Consider the following 18842-nt stretch of genomic DNA (forward strand, 5'->3'; position numbering starts at 1 on the left):
CATTTTGCTCAAATTAACGAAAAAATCATTTTTTTTATTTTATTTTATCAGGAAAATGACAGATTATATGATTTTTCCTAAAATAATAAAACTTTTTGGTTCATAAAAAAATTTAAAACTTTATTAAAAAATTTCTTAAAATAAAAAGATTTTTCTGCATAGGACTTTTAAAAAAGTTACAAACTTATTTTTGTTTAATAAAAATAAATAAATCAGAAAAAGGAACATGAAAATTATTCGAACCCAAAAGGGTCGGGTATAGGGGTCATTTAAGGTGGCAAGGGCCAAAACGGATGACCCAATTGCTTCATATCACAAAAGCCTTTTCTTAAACTCGATTAACAGCGACCAAAAATTCGAAATCCAAAACCTCCGGCCATTACACCATCTTCAATCTTCATCCATCCATTAACATCACCTCCTTAATCTTTATCTTACTGGTTGCAATTACACCATCTTCCAAGCCCCCTTCATTCCTTCATCCTTCCTAGTCCTCCCTCACTCTTCAACAACAACAAATAACCAATTAATGTCAAAGAAAGGAGGAGCTGTGTTACAAAAGGATGCGCCATGGAGGGCACCCTCTACAGGCGTCAAACCCCTCCCCAAAATCCACCATTCCCCCGTTCTTTGCATCGCTCAAAACCCCTACACCGACTATGCCGTCTCCCTCATGAAGGTACGTTTGGATTTTGTCTCTGTTTGCTTAAATTTAGTTAATTATGAGTGTGTGAGTTCCATATCTGTTCATCGAACATGGGTGTTCCTCTGTTTAAATAATAAATTGAAGTTCAGGATAAATTGAGGTCTTTCAAAAACTTTCTTCGCCGAAAGGGGATTAGGTGATTGTAGCTGTAATCTGTTCATCAATTGTGTTAGTGATACATAAAGGTTCCAAATTAGGGTGATTGTATATTTGTATCTGTAAACTGTTTTATAATCTGTTGTGGGTTTTCGTTCCATTTTGAATCTTTTGGGTTTTGAATCGGAATTCTGCAGCACCCGGATCCAATTGGACACGGTTTAGGAACAGAAGCGATAGTGGAAGCAGCAGGGCCAGAATGCATTGTTCCTGGACAGATTACGCCCATTAAACTTCTTGGATTAAAGGTTCGCTCTTTTATGAATCCATTCATCCAAAAGTAAAGTCCAGATTGATTTGTGATGTTTTGGTTTTTAATTAGTCGATCATTGCATAAAACTATAGAAATAAGTTTATTTGAATCTACAAGCTGAAAAATAGAACATATCAGTATTTACAAAACCAGAAGTTAGTTGCTTTTTATGTCTGTTTGGAAGCTAAAAGTTTCATGGAGAAGTTCATTCTTAATGCTAATTTGATCTATAATGTATCATCAATAACTATCGACATTTCAAGATTCTATTAACTTTCACATTGTATAGAGCAATCTTAATTCCATTAAAATGAGCCACACCCTGCTTAAATTGTTATTGATTTTGATCTTCTATAAGCATCAAGATTTACAGAAACATGGATAGATTCAGTGTCCCTGTTTTTCTTCAAAAAATTTATGCTTTCAAGTTCTGGGATCAAAGTTATGAACATAATGAAGTAATGAACACTTTAAAATGATAATTTGATACGCATCTTGTTATAAATTTATCATCAAATTTGTTTGTGTGTGTAGTATTTGTCACTAAGTTTGATGTTTAACATGTGTATGCAGGTTTGGCCTGTTGATGTTGACTTGAAATTTTTGGAACCTGTTGGGAAAGAACTCAAGAACATTGGAAAGGTATATTCCATTTCTTTTTTAAAATTACATCTTTGCCCTTTTATCATCTTTACAAACAAATGAAATGGAATTCATTTGGACTCATTGTTTACTTTTAAGTAAAGCAATGACTTAAAAGATAGCAAATACTTTTTTACAATTGTGCATATCTATGTGTTCTTCAGCTTCTAATTTCTACTATAAAAATGTCGATTAAAGTTTATTTATTTATTTGTTTTTTTGTATATGTGGTGCAGTTTATGGATTCAGCAGTTGAGCTCATGAACAAATCATTCATGGATGAACGTTAGGAGTTGAAGGTTTATATTATGCGGATGTTACATTTATGAGTAGTAGTTTAATGACATAATCCAATGAAAAGTGTTTGTAATACCTTTTGTTAATGATTTCTCATCAATGTTTATGCTTTTTTAAGATGAAGAATGGTGTGTTGAAAGAAGAACAAGTGTTATACATATAAGAATTTATGAAATCTTCATTTGACTTTTGAGGTCAAACCTTTTGTTTATTTCAAGCTCAATATATATATTGATTATTTGTTATTTGTTAATCGTTATCATTATTTTTTTTAATGTATGTAGCACTTAAAACTAGGAACAAACATTTCTTGAAAATTTATAGTATTAGTGTTAATTTTGATTTTGGATCTTAGTTTGTTTGACCGAAAAGGTCAATTTAATTAGCCTACTCTTTGAATGAATGAAGTATTGTTGTGAACAACGTGCACTAGGAAATATTTCCTTTTGTGAAAAGAACACCTTGGCAAATGACTAGAATACCCTTATGTATCTTTAGTTGAAACCAAATAGTTTCATAGCCAACATGGGAATGATAAATCACAATGCCTACATGGCAATATATATATATATATATATATATATATATATATATATATATATATATATATATATATAATGACTAGAATACCCTTATGTATCTTTAGTTGAAACCAAATAGTTTCATAGCCAACATGGGAATGATAAATCACAATGCCTACATGGCAAAATATATATAATGAATATGGTTGAAGGTAGATATTATTTATTAATTTTCATCTATTTTAGTGCTAAAGAAGCATGGACATGTGTATATTCTCATCTATATATGAACAACAAGCACGTGGACATGTTACTTTTTGCAAAAAAGACAAGTCTTTTGGAAATAACGATAATACCCTTATATACCTTTAGTTAAAAAAAGGGTTTGAGAAGTTGTAATCACCATAAAGAAGAAGCATAAACCGAAGTTTATGACGCAAACTCCCATACAAACCAATAGAAAACACCTTACAATCGTAAAGAAAAGACATGGTGGAGCTTCCACAATCACTAGCCTTACACATTGCTTTCCACCTACAGTCTCAATCCAAAATTTCCGTTCTTTAAAGTCTTCCTATAAATACAAACAGTTAAACACATAAAGAACAAACCCATAAACCCTAATTCAAACCATAAGTTTTGATTTTCATGTCGATTCATGATCCAAGAAACTTGCGTAGAGGGCCTTGGGTTGATGAAGAAGATGATAGATTGACTATCACTGTTGAAGCATTAGGTGAAAAACATTGGGATGCTTTGGCTAAACAATCAGGTATATATATAAGTTATAACATACGTTTAATTAAGGTTTTATTTTGATTAATTTTTTAAACTAATCATTATGAGTTAATGAATGGGACGCTAAGGTTTGAGGAGAAGTGGAAAAAGTTGTCGGCTTAGGTGGATGAACTATCTTCGACCCAATTTAAAGCATGGTGAGATCACAGATGAAGAAGAACACATAATACTTGATCTTCATAAACAATGGGGTAACAAGTAAGAATTTGTACACTTGTACTACAATATTTTGCGACAAATTTCAATATATGGGATATAATTACATAGGTGGTCAAGAATCGCTAAAAGATTGCCTGGAAGAACAGATAACGAGATCAAGAATTATTGGAGAAGTCATTTAAAAAAGAAAGCCGAAGCCCAACTAGGTTTATAAATATATATATATATACTCTTATTATGTATTCATCGATCAAGATTATTCACGATCATGTTCATGTTCTAATGAAATTCTAAAGCAGAATACTTCGAGGGCATAAAAGAAGATGTGAAACAAGATTTCTTGACAACAACATGCGACAGAAGCTTTGATCATGTTGGCGAAAGCAGCATGAATGATAAAGAGGATATTTTTGGAATTTCATCCATGGAAACACCTGAATCTTGTAACATGGATATTGCATTCGAAAGTGGTTCACCATATGAAAGTAGGATGTCGGATTTGATATCTTCGTGTTGTTGGGAAGGTGATCAAGAAGTAAAACATCATGAAGATTGCATGGGAACGTTTCCATGTTTCTGCAGTGAAGTTGGATCGAGTTCAGAAGAAAGTACGACACATGGTGTGTGGGATCTTTGGAGTCCCATTTGGGAAACGGGTTAAATTAGTTAATTCATGGTGTTCTTCATGTTTTTTTATGAAGAGTAAATAAATAATATTGAATTAAAGATATACGATGCTTTCTGAGCTTTTCGGTTATTATCTTAATGGTGTTCGAATTACGTACTTGTCTACTGAAATATGCGAGATGACGTTAACAGAAATGATAAAGTTTTTATAAAAAGTTTTACATACAAGTATATTTATAATAATTTGCACGGGTACTAAAAAAATCGAATAAAGAAAAAATATTTCTTTGACTCTTCATTGAAGAGGTCGTTTATAGCACAAGTCACATTTTGGAAATCCTCAATTTCTCCATTTGTTCAATAGGTTCTACGCTAATTAACATCTCATCACCCTCTCTACTTGGTGATCCACCAGCAAACACGAGTTTAAACGATCTAAGTGGAATGATTAATATATGAAACCCAAAAGAAATAGAACCATCGTATCATAGAACCATGTCCGACATAATTGGTCATTAATGAATTATAAAAGCTTATGTTGGGTTTGGAAGTACCAATGCACATGTGAAATAATTTCCTGAAAAAACTAAGGGCTTTGGTTGATTTCCCGTTCTCTAACACTGTCTACCACATTTATTAGGCCTGAGTATCGGTCGATCTGGTCGGTTTCGGGCTAAAGCTGAACCCAAACCGATAAATTCAGTTTTTGGGTTTTGAAACCCATTAGATTTGGTTTTTGAATGAGTTCAGTTTCGGTTTCGTGGGTTGCTTTTTGGGTTCAACCCATTAGTTGATGTGTTATGGGTTATGAGTTGATGTGTTATGGGTTTAAACTTGTGCGTTTGGTGTTTTAACTAATTTTCCATCAATATTAAATAAAATGAAACATGTGCCAATGAAGTTCTCAACACAACCAATCCATATAAATAAAAGAATTTAGGGGTTACATAATTTAAATCAGAAAAAACAATCACAAAATGGTAAGTGAAAATTAAACCCGATATTAGATTCAAGGGTTCCACAGAGAAGTCGAGAAGCTAAGCAAGTGAGATGTAATAATTATGCGAGGCTGAAAGAGAGATGAGATGAGCGTTAGGTGCCGCTTGTTTTTTCAAAGCGGAAATGCATGAAGTATGCGGACCACCTGTGCAACCCTCTGTAGCAGAAGAGAGGGACCAAACGGCTGTAACATGTAATAAAAAATATGTTTGTTTTTTAATCTCTGCAGACTGCTGCAATAAGTTAAAATAAGGTGTGAAGATGTTTGAACCAGATGGTTAAATGTTGCGCCACGCAACACACGAGCAACAGTTTTTAAGTCAGAAGTCTTCTAAAAAACAAACAGTTGCAAATGGCTAAGTGTTGCGCGGCGCAACAATATTTCAGTAGACAAGTACGTAAACAATAGGATTAGGGTTTTAAAACTTTTTATAATTATTTTTTTTAATAAACCATATAAAATTTATTAAAAATATATTAAATAATTAATAATATGTATATCGGGTCGGTTTCTTAGGTTTGGGTCGATTCCTTTCAGATTAATTCTGATCAATAATCAACTGATTCCAACTATTTCTAATTAATTCATAATTAATTATTAACTATTTCTAATTAATATATTAATCATATAATATATTAAGGGATAATGACTTGAGAGGTAACATACGTTAGCTTTTGGTCAATAATTTGTTTTTCTTGTTTTATTAACCATTGAACTTGTTGAAACGTGTAAATGTTATCCATATGAACGCTTTAGCTGGTTTCACAGGTTTGTATTTTAATACATATAAAAGAAGTATTAAGTGGAAATGACTTGGATTCCCCCCTCATTAAAATATAGGTCGATATCATATTTGGTCCGTAAACTAGATTAGGGCACCAATTCTTCGTCTCCTTCCATCATCTTTGAAGAATGGCATCATCATCAACTCAAAGTGGTCGGAACTTCTGTCACAACCCCAAACCGAAACGGCGGAAATGTTCGAGGGCAGAGGACGTCATGTTTAGTATCACAACACATGCATCATAGTAATCAAAGTAACAAACAACCATTGCATTAATATGAGTGTTTACAAAGTATGTGGTTCACATAAGATTGACTCCAAAAGTAAATAACAAAACAAGACATGCAACTACTATACTTCATCTTCTGAATCCCAGTGCGCGTACCTGTCTACTAGTTTCCTGAGAATACAAGTTATTTTGAAAGAGTAGATCAACATTTAAGCTAGTGAGTTCATAAGTATTTAAGTGATGTAAAGTATGTTGTAAGTTCTTTTAGAAAAGTTCGCCTGTTCCTCCAGAAAATCCTATATTTTCTGATATGATGAATGAAAGTAAAAATGGCTCTACAATTCCTTCTATGAGTACTATATGGATACAAGTTCTATACAATTTAGTAAACAGACAATCGATTGTGTGAATCTTCCCTAAGCCCACAACCAAACAAGGAATAGGGAATGAGGCGGAAGTCACGCATCCGATTGTTTGTTAGATCTTCACTGTATATAACCCTGGCGTATTCATTTGGTACTTACTTAGTTAACTGTAATAGTTCTTTATATTTGATGAAAACATTCTTTAAGAAAATCATATATTTCCTTTAGTAAAAATGGTAACCACAATAGTTCCTTCTATAATCACTTGGTTTATACAAGCTATATATAATCTAATATCGAACGGACAGTTAAATATGTGAATCTACCCTAAGCCCACAACTAAATAAGGAACAGGAAGCAAGGCGGAAAGCACACATTCAACTGCCTATCGGATATTAATTACATATAACCCTGATGTATAAACTAAGGTATTATAGAATTAACCACTAAAGGTCCTTTAAGTTATACCGGTTTAATAAAATGGATTAAACCCTTTTGCTGATAAGTTTCTAGGTTAGCCTACTAAATGTTGTATCTGAAAAGAATGTTTTTGTACTAGAAAACGATATATTGAATTTGTATACTATGACCTGACCCATACCTGGTACTCCTTATGATTACTTGGTGTATACGGAATATATATATATATATATATATATATATATATATATATATATATATATATATATATATATATATATATATAGCTAAGATCGAATAGATAGTAGACTGGGTGAATCTGCTCTAAGCCCACAACCAAACAAGGAACAGGAAATGTAGCGGAAAGCACACATCCTACTGTCTGCCGGACCCGATTAGTATATATCCCTGATGTATCTACCGAGGAAGCATAAAGTTAGCATTATAGGCCCCCTTTTGACTGAATGTACTAAGACTCGACTGTACTATTTGTCTTTTGTAGTTTTCCCAAGTTCAAGACTATCTTTACTAGAAAATAGTTTGCATTACCTTTTATGTGAGAAGATCATATATGAGTGTAATGGGAAAATGAAAGTATTCAGTAATGTTGTATAAAGTAAATACTGAAACACTAACTACTTTAAAACCAGTTTGTTAATTAAGGTTAAAATGTGATGTGGTTATAACCATACTGATCGACAAGTGTTTAACACGACGACTTGCTGGCGTCGTAACTGATGTGACATTTGTCACCCCTTGGCCTGCCGGCAAAACTGTAGCGAACATTCGGGATGCGGGCTTATCAGTTCCGTATAGATCTATACACACAATGTCCGTTCTCCCTCCAGGAGACTCTGGTTACAAAACGCGACCTAGCAAGTATATTGCTAAGCCTTGAAGTAATCTCACATAAATGTTATCCTGTTCTTGTTACCGTATGTTCCTTTCTGTTCTTGTTATTGTATGTTCCTCCCTGTTCTTGTTATTATATGTTCTGAACCCCTAAACTATACTTATTATAGTTTACTAGTATGCTTGTTTTGTATTGTCTTTGAAGACTCGATTATCTACTGAATTATGATTGTACTTTAAAAATAGAGCTTTATAAACAACAAAGTAATGTAACTTTAAAAGAGTTTTTGAATTGATTTGATCACTTATAAAAGCATAATAAATCCTTTAACGTGATGGTTATCACAAATAACATTTACACAATATCATTGTGTTCAACTTGTATCCCCCCTTAAAAGCATTTAAAACATTTAAAAGATTGATCATAGGGGTATGAACTCACCTTATGTGGGTGATTCAATTGAAGATTTGTGTAAGGATGAGAAGTTCTACGAATGAATTTCCGAGACACAAACGAGTCCTAAATGACATATAGTGGCATATATAGGCATGTAATTAGTGTTTAAAACAACTAACATGCAAGGAAACAACCTTTAGGACTAGGAAACACTTGAAATGAAGTGTTACAATCACATGTGATTGTATGAAAGGGAGTTTATGGCTAAAGGAAGACGTGTTCACGGCCACACTTGAGTTTACGTCCAAAGGAAGATGTGTTCACGGCCACACTTGAGTTTACGACCGTAAACTCTTCAGGATTATGCACTAATTGCTTGTTTCATGGCTAGGAATCAAGTGTTTCTCATGGATAACTAGATGATAGAAGAGATACTCACACTTTGGAAGACTTTAGGGTGTTTACGGCCCAAGAACTAGTGTGTGTTCTTGGTTTTCTTGGTGTTCTTGATGATTTGAAGATCTAACCCCAAAAAGAGATGAATTCATGGATGAAATCATAGGGTTTTACTAGATCAAGAAGGATATAAACTAATCATGAAAGAATCACTTACAACTTTGACGAGAAATGGAAGTGTTCTTGATGATACTTGAGAGAGAAATGAGTGTTCTTGACTTGAAGATGTGAGAAATAAAGAACAAATGAAGGAAATCTATACTTATCATGAGAGTTCACGGCCACCAAGAGTTTAAGGCCGTAAACTCCTTGTGATGGAGTTTCTGGCTCGATTGCAACCCAATGAACTTAAGCTGACACACCCCAACACACAATCCTTAAGTGTAATAGGTTTAGAACACTCAAACAAACCTATAACAATGCTAAAAGATAGCATAAACAAGTCTGAAATTTGATTAGATTGGTTGGCTTTACCAGATAAAGATTTTTCGGGCTGTCACAACTTCATTGTAGTGAATTTGTAATGCCAGTTTCCAGGTATTTGCATTGTTGGCCTTGCTTTGTATTAACTTTTCATTTTGGTCCCAAACGCCAAGTGTTAGGAATGGAACGCCAGACGTAAGTTTATGGACGATACGGGTTCACACACATAGGACGAACCCTAATTTTTAGGGTTTGCACCCTATTTAAAGGCCATTATAGCCTCAAAACAATTCTTATCTCCAACCTCCATCCCTTATAGCCCTCATTTCAAAACCCTAAGTGTGTGTCAGTGTTTTGAAGCCTCGGAGTAACGTTTTGATATCATTTTAGTGTTCTTGGTGGAGAAGGAAAATCTTTGGAATGTTGGTGTTGCTCTCTAGACTTTGGATCTGGACTCTTGACATCTTGGAGCACCATTTGGAGGTATAAAGTTCAGATCTTGATGACTTCTTTAATAGATCTTGCTTAAGTGTAGTTTTATGTTCTTTTTGGTCCAAGGAACTTCAATTATGTGAGTTTAGAATGCTCCAGAGGTTTAGGATGTCCTTTTCAAGCATTTTGGAGGGTTTAGAATCATAAAAATGCAAGCTTGGACCTTGATACTCTTCCATGCAATATTTTTGAAACTTTAGAGTATGATTTAAGTTAGAGTTTGGTGTTAGGGTATTTGTAGCCATGCAAACTCATAAAGGTTGCAACTTTATGGCTTTAGACGTTATTTTAGCATTAGATATGAAGTTTGAACGTTAGTTCTTAAGCTATTAAGAAATTGGATAATGATTTGGGATTTTGTGGTTACGCAGGCGTTTGGGTCAGAACGTTGTGCGTTCGGACGCCATATGCCATTGAGTGAACACTAGCTGTTCTCCCAGAAGCCCATTGGATCGATTTTGGGCCTTGGGCCATTTAGGATTTTGGGCTTGAATTAATTGGGTCTTGTAGGGAAAGGGGCAAAATGGTCTTTTTCCCCTAATATGATGAAGGATGAGTGGACCATTTGTATGGGATACAACCCTAGTTATTGATTGGAGCCGTTTATAGATTGTGTTTAGTGTGAGGAACAGTGTTTCCACCAGATCGAGTGTTGATTCAGCTATCTTCTGTTAGAGGTGAGTCTCCTCTCAGTGTTTTGCGGTTCGAAGGCACCAATGCCAACCCATGATTTATTATGATTATGATGCTAGTTGTCTGTATGACTCTTGCACGTGTAGTATGTGATATGAATTTCGGGCGGGGCCCGATGCCTGGCGGGGCCTGATGAGTGTATTGTATGCTAGTTGTCTTAATGATTCTTGCATGTGTTTTATGTATTTATATGTATCTATATGTATACCAGGCTAGGACCGATGGTAGGCGGGGACAGATGAATGTGATGAGGCGGGGCCCATCTCATATTATTGAAAGATCTATTCCGAGCAGGGCTCGATGCTGGGCGGGGCCTGATGGTTGTTGGGCATTGCCCATTGTATATTTGATATGTATGGCATGAAGCATTTTGGGGAACTCACTAATCTTCATGCTTACGGTTTTCAGTTTATGTTTCAGGTACTTCCAGATCGAAGGGGAAGGGCTCGAGATGATCACATCGCACATACCACGTTGTTCCGGATTTTGTGATTTGATGTACTTGGATGATTATTGACATACTCTGATTTTCTTTTATGGTTTTACAAACACATTTTGAATGATGGTTTTACTATTATTAAAATAAAATTCTTGGTCTTAATTTTTGAGACATTACAAGTTGGTATCAAAGCCTTGGTTTGAGGGATTCAAACATACTCTTGGGTGTGTCTAAACTCAAACTGAGGGTTTGGTAGATTTTTATAAACTAAATAGTTTTATTAAAGGATTTTCTAATAAAATAAAGGGATGTGGTGCATGCAATTGACCAAGCTTAAGTAAGTTTTCCTAAAATACACATGCATGTTTTATGATTATACTTTGAATTGTGAATTTGAGATCTAAATGCTAGATTAGGGCTAAGGATCTGCTAAGGATTTCATGATTAGGGGAGATGCCTTTGTATGCATGTTATTTAAGCTTTAGAATTGCATGCCAGTATGAATTTTCAGATGATTGGATAGAATGGCTTGATTAGATGGTATGCTGGTTAGACTTTCCTATACTCGAATGTTGCTTGCTTCGTGCTTTGTGGGACTCATAATGATGTGAAGTAATTATTTCATGAATATGTTAAGTTGCATGCTACATGCGTCAGATAATCTCAGACTGGTTGATTTGGCCTTATGGCACAACTCTCGTATGAGTCTAACCATTGTAGGGTTGAGTCTTTTAGTCGAAGGATTATCTAAGCTTTGTTGCATTCAATTGTATTCATGAAGTAGTTAACTGACATTAGTATGGGACCTTCAGCAACGGATGGTAGGTTGGGGCGAGGAATCCTTGGAGAACCTAGGAAGTATGATAGCACAACGAAGACGTTGGTAGCCAGTGAGCTTGAGAATTCCTTTTATTGGTCTATGGCTTGGAGTGTTACTACACGAATGCTGCTTGCTTTATGCCTTGTGGGACTCTTGATGGTGTGAGTTAACTATTGAGTGAATATGTTAAGTCACATGTGGCAAAGGTTAAATAATCTCAAAGTGATAGATTTGACTTTATTGCGCAACTCTCGTCTGAGTCTAATCATGGTAGGGATGAGTCTTTTACTCGAAGGATTATCTAAGCTTTGTTGCATGTGATTGTATTCATGAAGTAGTTAATTAACATTATTGGGAGTTCTTCAACAACTTCTCCTTTCTTGGAATTTTCCATACAAAAATGATTTAGCACCTTTTCCAAGTATGTATGCTGACTAACTCCAATTAGTATTTTACTCTTGTTTCTCAATATTCTTATTCCTAGAATATAAGCAGCCTCTCCTAGATCCTTCATAGCAAAACACCTTCCAAGCTAAGACTTAACCTCTTGCAAAGTTGGAATGCCGTTTCCTATAAGAAGTATGTCATCAACATTTAATACCAGAAAGATTACTATACTCCCACTAGCTTTGACATATACACAAGACTCATATTCACTTCTGGAGAAGCCAAACTCTTTGACCTTCTCATCAAAGCAAAGATTCCATCTGCGAGAAGCCTGTTTCAATCCATAGATTGATTTCTCAAGCTTACACACTCTATCAGGAAACTTTGCATCAACAAAACCGTCTAGCTGACTCATGTAAATATCATCAGCCAATTTCCTATTAAGGAAATCGGTTTTGAAATCCATTTGCCAAATTTCATATTCATGAAATGCAACTATGCCAATCATTATATTGATAGATTTTATCTTAGCCACTGGTGAGAAGGTCTCATCATAGTCAACCCCTGGGGTTTGAGTAAAACCATTCGCAACTAGTTGAGCCTTGAAAGTGTGTGCTTTTCCATCCATGTCGGTCTTCTTCTTGAAGATCCATTTGTTGGATTAGGTGTCTAAGCTCATAACTATAATTGGTAAATACTTGAATTGATAGTAGCACAGTCCTTTTGGGTTGCCTTCAAACCTAGAAATTGGACATGATGATTTTGGAGAGAGATAGGTTGATTTATTATTTGAGTAATAAATTGAAATAATTAGGTTGATTTATTATTTGAGTAATATATTGAAATAATTAGGTTGATTTATTATTTGAGTAATAAATTGAAATAATTGATTTATTAATATATTATGAAGATAATATATTAATTTGAAATCATATTATTGAATTAGTTGTTAATTAGAAATTTATTGGAATTAATTGGATTAATTAAAAGTATAGGGACAGTTTGGTTATTTATTGAAAGTTGAGGAAAGAACCCCAAGGACCTCATTGGATGAGGTGGACGAAAATCACTTGGGCATGCCCAAGGAGTTTTCTTCCAATCCTTTTGAATGAGGGGAATGGATTGCTTGGTCACCAAGAAAAGGGCTTTAGGGTTTTCCCCTTAAACCCTAGCTTTAGCACCAAGCTACCTCAGCTATATAAAGTACCATATCCCTTCACAAATTTGACACTCCTTCCATTGAGAAGCTCTGGATGAAATTCTCACCTCCCTCCTCCTCTCCCCTCAACATCCTTCTTGCTAGCTTGGGTGTGAACCATTAGAGGCACAACACTTGTAGTGCTTGCTTCCAAAGCTTCAACAACATAAGGATCATTGTTATTCTCTCCAATGACAATCAAGTTATGAATTTCTTAACCCTAGTGTTTTTGAAAATAGCCTAGTGTTCTTAGGGTTCCCTTTTGATGTTCATAGTTATAGGTTCAATGGAGAAAACATAGATCTTTATTAGGGTTGCATGCACACTTAAGAGTTTTAAGTAATCGTGCCACCTAAATATCAAAATTAGGGTTAGGGTTTAGAAACCCTAACCCTCCTCCCCAAGAAATACGATATTAGGGCCAGGGTTTTGAAACCCTAGCCTTCCTCCCCAAATTTTGAAAATTGCATGTGGTTAGAGTTTCCTAATTTTTTTTTATAATTGTTAGTTTATCTGATTAAAAGGGATAATTATGAAATCGGATTAATCCTATACCCCTTTTTCGAAAAAATATAGGGGTAAGGATTAAGATTAAATTACTTGATAAATTTAATTAGATAATCCTTGTATGATTGAATATAATTAATTAGAATTTAATTAATATATAAATATTAAATCATTTGATTTATTTTAAATTTAAATTAATTACTTAATTTTCAAAATTTAATTATAAATCTAGTATTTTGAAAAAAGTCTTAAAATACACCTTATACTATATGTAAAATTAAATGTTTAATTATTACTATATGTATAAGATTAAGTTAGTCGAACCGCTAATACGTCTCATTCACGAAGCTCGTCTATAAGGGGATATAAAGAAACTACCTGTAAAATGTTAGTTTAATGGATTTCCCCTCTCACCCATCGCTTCCTTGATTAGTGGAGGGTCGTTAGCCGAACGAGTTTGATTGGACGAATTAATACTCATTAAAAGTATAATTATATTAAAAAGTAACTAAACCCTTTTATCCCAATCTTAGTTACTTTAGGAAAATTTGAATTTGTATGCTAACCCATGAAATTGCATATTATACTTCATAGTAGTTAGTGGAGCGTGTGTGGTTAACCGGCACACTAATAGTGACTATAAAGATTAATAATGGGCATCATGAAAACTATCGTTGATTAATGGAGCGTGTATGGTTGACCGACACATTAAAATGGGATGATAAATGACATAGAGAGTGCCAAGCTAATTTGCATGGTTATTCATATCTTGTTTGTGATCCTCGGTATCCCAGTCACAAATGGAAGAGCATAATCTAAGGTTAAACATGCCATTGAAAAGTTTCAATGAGTCTCAAAAGATCTATGAATTTCACTTAAATAAATTGTGTTCAAAATTTTTTTTAATGGTGGAATTGGTAAATCGTCAGTTGCCTACCTTTATAAAATTTACAATTATATTACGACATACCTTTTCTATGTTGTGAATTTTATAGTTGGATCCTAGCCTCAATATTTCATTTTGGGTTGTTATATTAAAGATTGTTCTTATCTGACTAAAACAACCTTTCTTTTACAGATTTCTACTCCAGATGATGCTTCTGGTTCCTCCTCCTCCAATCATAACTTCTCGTTGCTTAACATCTGCTCAAAGGTGTCATTAGATGGCATCAACTATAATGACTGGATGCGCAACATCAAAATGATGCTTTGTTTCAAGGATAAGAAGTATGTCCTTGAGAGACCATTAGATGAAATTGACGAAGAGAAATCCACTGTTGAAGAAATGGTTGCCTACAAGAAACACTATAATGATGCGACAAAATTTGCTTGCATCATGGTGGCCACAATAATTCCTGAATTGCAGAGATACTGTGAGGATTACTGGCCATACAAGATGAACAAGGACCTTATGGAGAAATACCATAAGCGAGCTCGTCAAGAAAAGTACGAGGTGGTAAAGTTCCTCATAGCAAGAAAGATGAAAGAGGGAGAATCTGTTAGCAGCCACATGCAAAGAATGCAATGCTACATGGACCGGTTTATCAAGCTCAATGTGAATTTTGACAAGGAGTTAGTTATCGACAAAGCTGCCCAAAACATCTACAAGATATCAGAGATAGCAAAGTGAAGCCGACTTTTGCAGGTATATACACTATCTTATCTAAAAACTCATCATATTCTCGTTCTTAGGTCTTTGATACAAATTGTGGATTTCACGTTTGTTCTGATTTGCAAGGGCTAAGAAGAAGTGAGGATGTTGAGCAAGGAAGAATAAACTTGATCATGGTGAATAGGTGATCTTCAACTATCACCAAGAATGAAGTTTGAAGTCGTGCGCTTAGTAACGATGTTAGTTTAGATTTGTTGAATTGTTGCTACTCGTCAGAATTGACACGAAACATTATTTCCTTTCATGCATTGTTTAAACAAAGTTTTAGATAATATTTTAATGATGAGAATGGTTCTATTTCTTCTTTTAAAAATGATATTTTTTTTATTTTGAAGCAATTTAGGTAATAGTATATTCCAAATTGATTCGTCTAATGGTATAGACAAAGCGTGCTTGTGGCATTGTCATCTAGGACACATTAACAAGAAACGCATCGCCCAAATCCAAAAGGATGGAGTGTTGGAATCATTTGACCTAAGGTCAGACAATGAATGCGAATCTTGTTTATTTGGTAAGATGACAAAATCACCTTTCATTGAATCTTGTGAAAGAGGCGAAGGTTTGTTGGAACTCATACACACAGATGTGTGTAGGCCCTTCAGATCCACCACAAGGGATGCTAATCGATTCTATTTGACATTTACTAATGATTATAGCATATATGGTTATATCTACTTAATAAAGCATAAGTCAGAAACCTTTTGAAAAGTTCAAAGAGTTTAAACATGAAGTCAAGAATCAATTGGGCAGGAAGATAAAGATTCTTAGATCCGATAGAGGTGGTGAGTATCTTAATATCGAGTTCCACGACTACCTCAAGGAATGTGGAATATTTTCACAATTGACACCTCCTAGGACACCATAACTTAATGGTGTGGCTGAGAGGTGCAATCAAAAGTTGTTAGACATGGTTCCTTCCATGATGAGTCGAGCTTTTCTTCCGCTTTCGTTCCGGGGGTATGTCGTAGAGACTGCTACCCACATTCTAAATCTTTTCCCAACTAAAACACCTCACACAATGTGGACAGGGAATGTTCCCTTGTTAGCACATATCAAGGTTTGGGGTTGTAAAGCTTTCGTTAGACGAGAGACTCACGACAAGCTTGAACCTCAAAGTGAGAGATGTGTTTTCATCGGCTATGCACAGAAGTCCTTTGGATATTTGTTCTACAAACCTAGTGAGAATGTGGTTTTTGTAGCACGAAGAGGGGTCTTTCGCTAGAGAGAGCTCATATGTAAAGAGGAAAGTGGCAGTTGTTGGAATAGTGTCTAAGGCTGCAACTATATTAGGCAAGTATTTGACCCGATTGTGCATGGTCCTTTTGGGTTGCCTTCACCATAGCAACTTGACAGGATGATTTATTATGAGAGAATAGATATTATTAATATATTATGAGAATAATATAAAGAATAATAATATTGTTATTTGATTAATATAAGTCATAAATTAATTAGTATTAATTTGGTGACTTAAAGAGATTAATTAAATAAGAGGGTATAAACTGTCAATTGTTTGATAGTTACACTTTGGGCTGTAATTCCTTATTGGATAGAGGATGGACGGATTCTAGGGCTTGGGATAGCCTCAAATTCGTCCAAGGCTTATCTAAGGAAAGGATTTGGATTGCTTTAAGGAAAGATTATCCAACTAGGGTTTAAGGGTGAAACCCTAGGAGCCTTACAAGTATAAATAGACCCCTAGGGCAAGGGAAATCGGTACCTCTGCTAATGCAAAGAACCCCTGGCCGATTTCTAATCCCTCTCCTCTCTCTCAAATCATCCTCCTTGCTAGTTGGTGTTTGTAAGCCATTAGAGGAGTGACAATTGTGACTCTAGAGCTCCAAGACAACAAGATCAAAACAAGAGATTCAAAGGTAAACTTCTAGATCTGATTTTGTATTGTTCTTATACCTAGTTAGTCATTAGAAGTCTTGGATTCAAAGCATGTTTAATTAGAGAAACCTAGATCCAAGCATTAGGGTTTGGATGTGCACATAGGAATGTTCATATGGCCAAATCAGTGGTATCAGAGCCTAGATTGGTTTCTATTAAATTGTTACTTGTTTGTTTGAATCTTGCTTGAAAAATTCGAAATTTGTGTTTCTGATTCATAGACTCGGCGAGTCCCATAGTGGACTCGGCGAGTTGGCCTGACTCGGCGAGTCCCTTGGTGCACTCAGCGAGTCCGAGCATCAGGAAGGGCCAGATTCGGGAATTTTGATATTTATCTTATGGAAACTTGCCTTTATCATATTAGATCAACCTTAATCCGATTTTTTGATATATATGACTATAATCTTGATCTAATTAAAGATATTTATCAACTAATAAAATATTTAATTTCCTTATGTGATAATTAATTAATTATTTTGATTAAATTGGTAATTATCTTGCAAGAAATCATTAAATAAATCAAATATGGATAATTATGAAATTAATTATTAATTGAGATTATTTGTTATTTGATCCTCCATGTTTTAAATGTTTAAAACTTGTCCTCAAGTTTTGAAATTTATGTTTTATGATTAAAAGTTCTAATTTAGAAAATTTAAATTTCAAACCCTAGAATTTTACAAGTTTAAAATACAACCCTATACTAATATAATATTACAAGATTAATATATATATATATATATATATATATATATATATATATATATATATATATATGTATAACTAAAATGCTAGTCTTACCGTTAGTAGGCCTCATTCACGAAGCCGATCTATAAGGTGGGTATAAGGTTGCGGCCTATAAAATGGCGCTTAATGGGTGTACACTCACACCCACCGCTTGCTTGATCGGTGGAGGTTCGTTAGCCGAACAGGTAGGATAGGGCAACCTCATCCTCTCATTAAAAGTATAATATGAAATACAAAGTAACTACATGTTTTTAAAATTTCCCAATCTTAGTTACTTTAGGAAAAGTGAATTGATGCAATCCCATGAAATTACACTTTGCACCCTTGCTAAGAAGTTAGTGGAGCGTGTGTGATTTACCGGAACACTAATTGGTTCTAAGTGAAGGTGGCAAAGGGTGATTCATTTTTTATCATAGTTCGATGGAGCGTGTGTGGTTTACCGGCACATCGAATAGGTGATCGTTACAATGAAGGCACCATGTGAATTTGCATGGTAATTCACACCCGCTTTGTGATCCTCGGTATCCCAGTCACAAACAAGAGGGGCATATCGAGATTTAAACATACCATTGAAATGTTTCAATGAATCTCATCTAAACCTAGGAATTCTCAAATTCATTTAGAACTTATAGTTAGTTTTTCATGGTGGAGAATTAGTGAATCGTCATTCACTTACCTTCAAATTGTTTGCATGTTAGATTACGGCATCCCTTTTCTAATATGTAAATATTGTTGTTGGATCCTAGCCCTAATTTTTCTTATTGGGTGATAATTAGGGATTCATATTCTAATCTATCTTTGTCCTTTCTATTTGTAGATGTCGAACGCGAACAATGCTGCTGCTAGTTCTTTCACATTGATGAGCCTTTGTCAAAAGGTCACTTTCGATGGGACGAACTTTAGCGAATG

The 18842-nt window shown here is 34.6% G+C and overlaps 2 protein-coding genes across 2 annotated transcripts; both read left to right on the plus strand.

The window, feature by feature from the left end:
* Positions 1-301: 301 nt before the first annotated feature.
* Positions 302-2265, plus strand: LOC145059003 (uncharacterized). Its single transcript, XM_079006872.1, has 4 exons — positions 302-679; positions 1000-1110; positions 1689-1757; positions 1994-2265. Exons 1-4 carry the CDS (start codon positions 530-532, stop codon positions 2045-2047), a joined length of 384 nt encoding a protein of 127 aa, XP_078862998.1. The 5' UTR covers positions 302-529; the 3' UTR covers positions 2048-2265.
* An 830-nt stretch (positions 2266-3095) lies between these two features.
* Positions 3096-4262, plus strand: LOC145058318 (transcription factor MYB27-like). Its single transcript, XM_079006237.1, has 4 exons — positions 3096-3347; positions 3442-3571; positions 3641-3738; positions 3832-4262. Exons 1-4 carry the CDS (start codon positions 3224-3226, stop codon positions 4191-4193), a joined length of 714 nt encoding a protein of 237 aa, XP_078862363.1. The 5' UTR covers positions 3096-3223; the 3' UTR covers positions 4194-4262.
* Positions 4263-18842: the final 14580 nt, after the last annotated feature.

Source organism: Lactuca serriola, chromosome 6 (assembly GCF_051521515.1).
Source record: "Lactuca serriola cultivar US96UC23 chromosome 6, Lser_US96UC23_V15, whole genome shotgun sequence".
Lineage (NCBI taxonomy): Eukaryota > Viridiplantae > Streptophyta > Magnoliopsida > Asterales > Asteraceae > Lactuca > Lactuca serriola.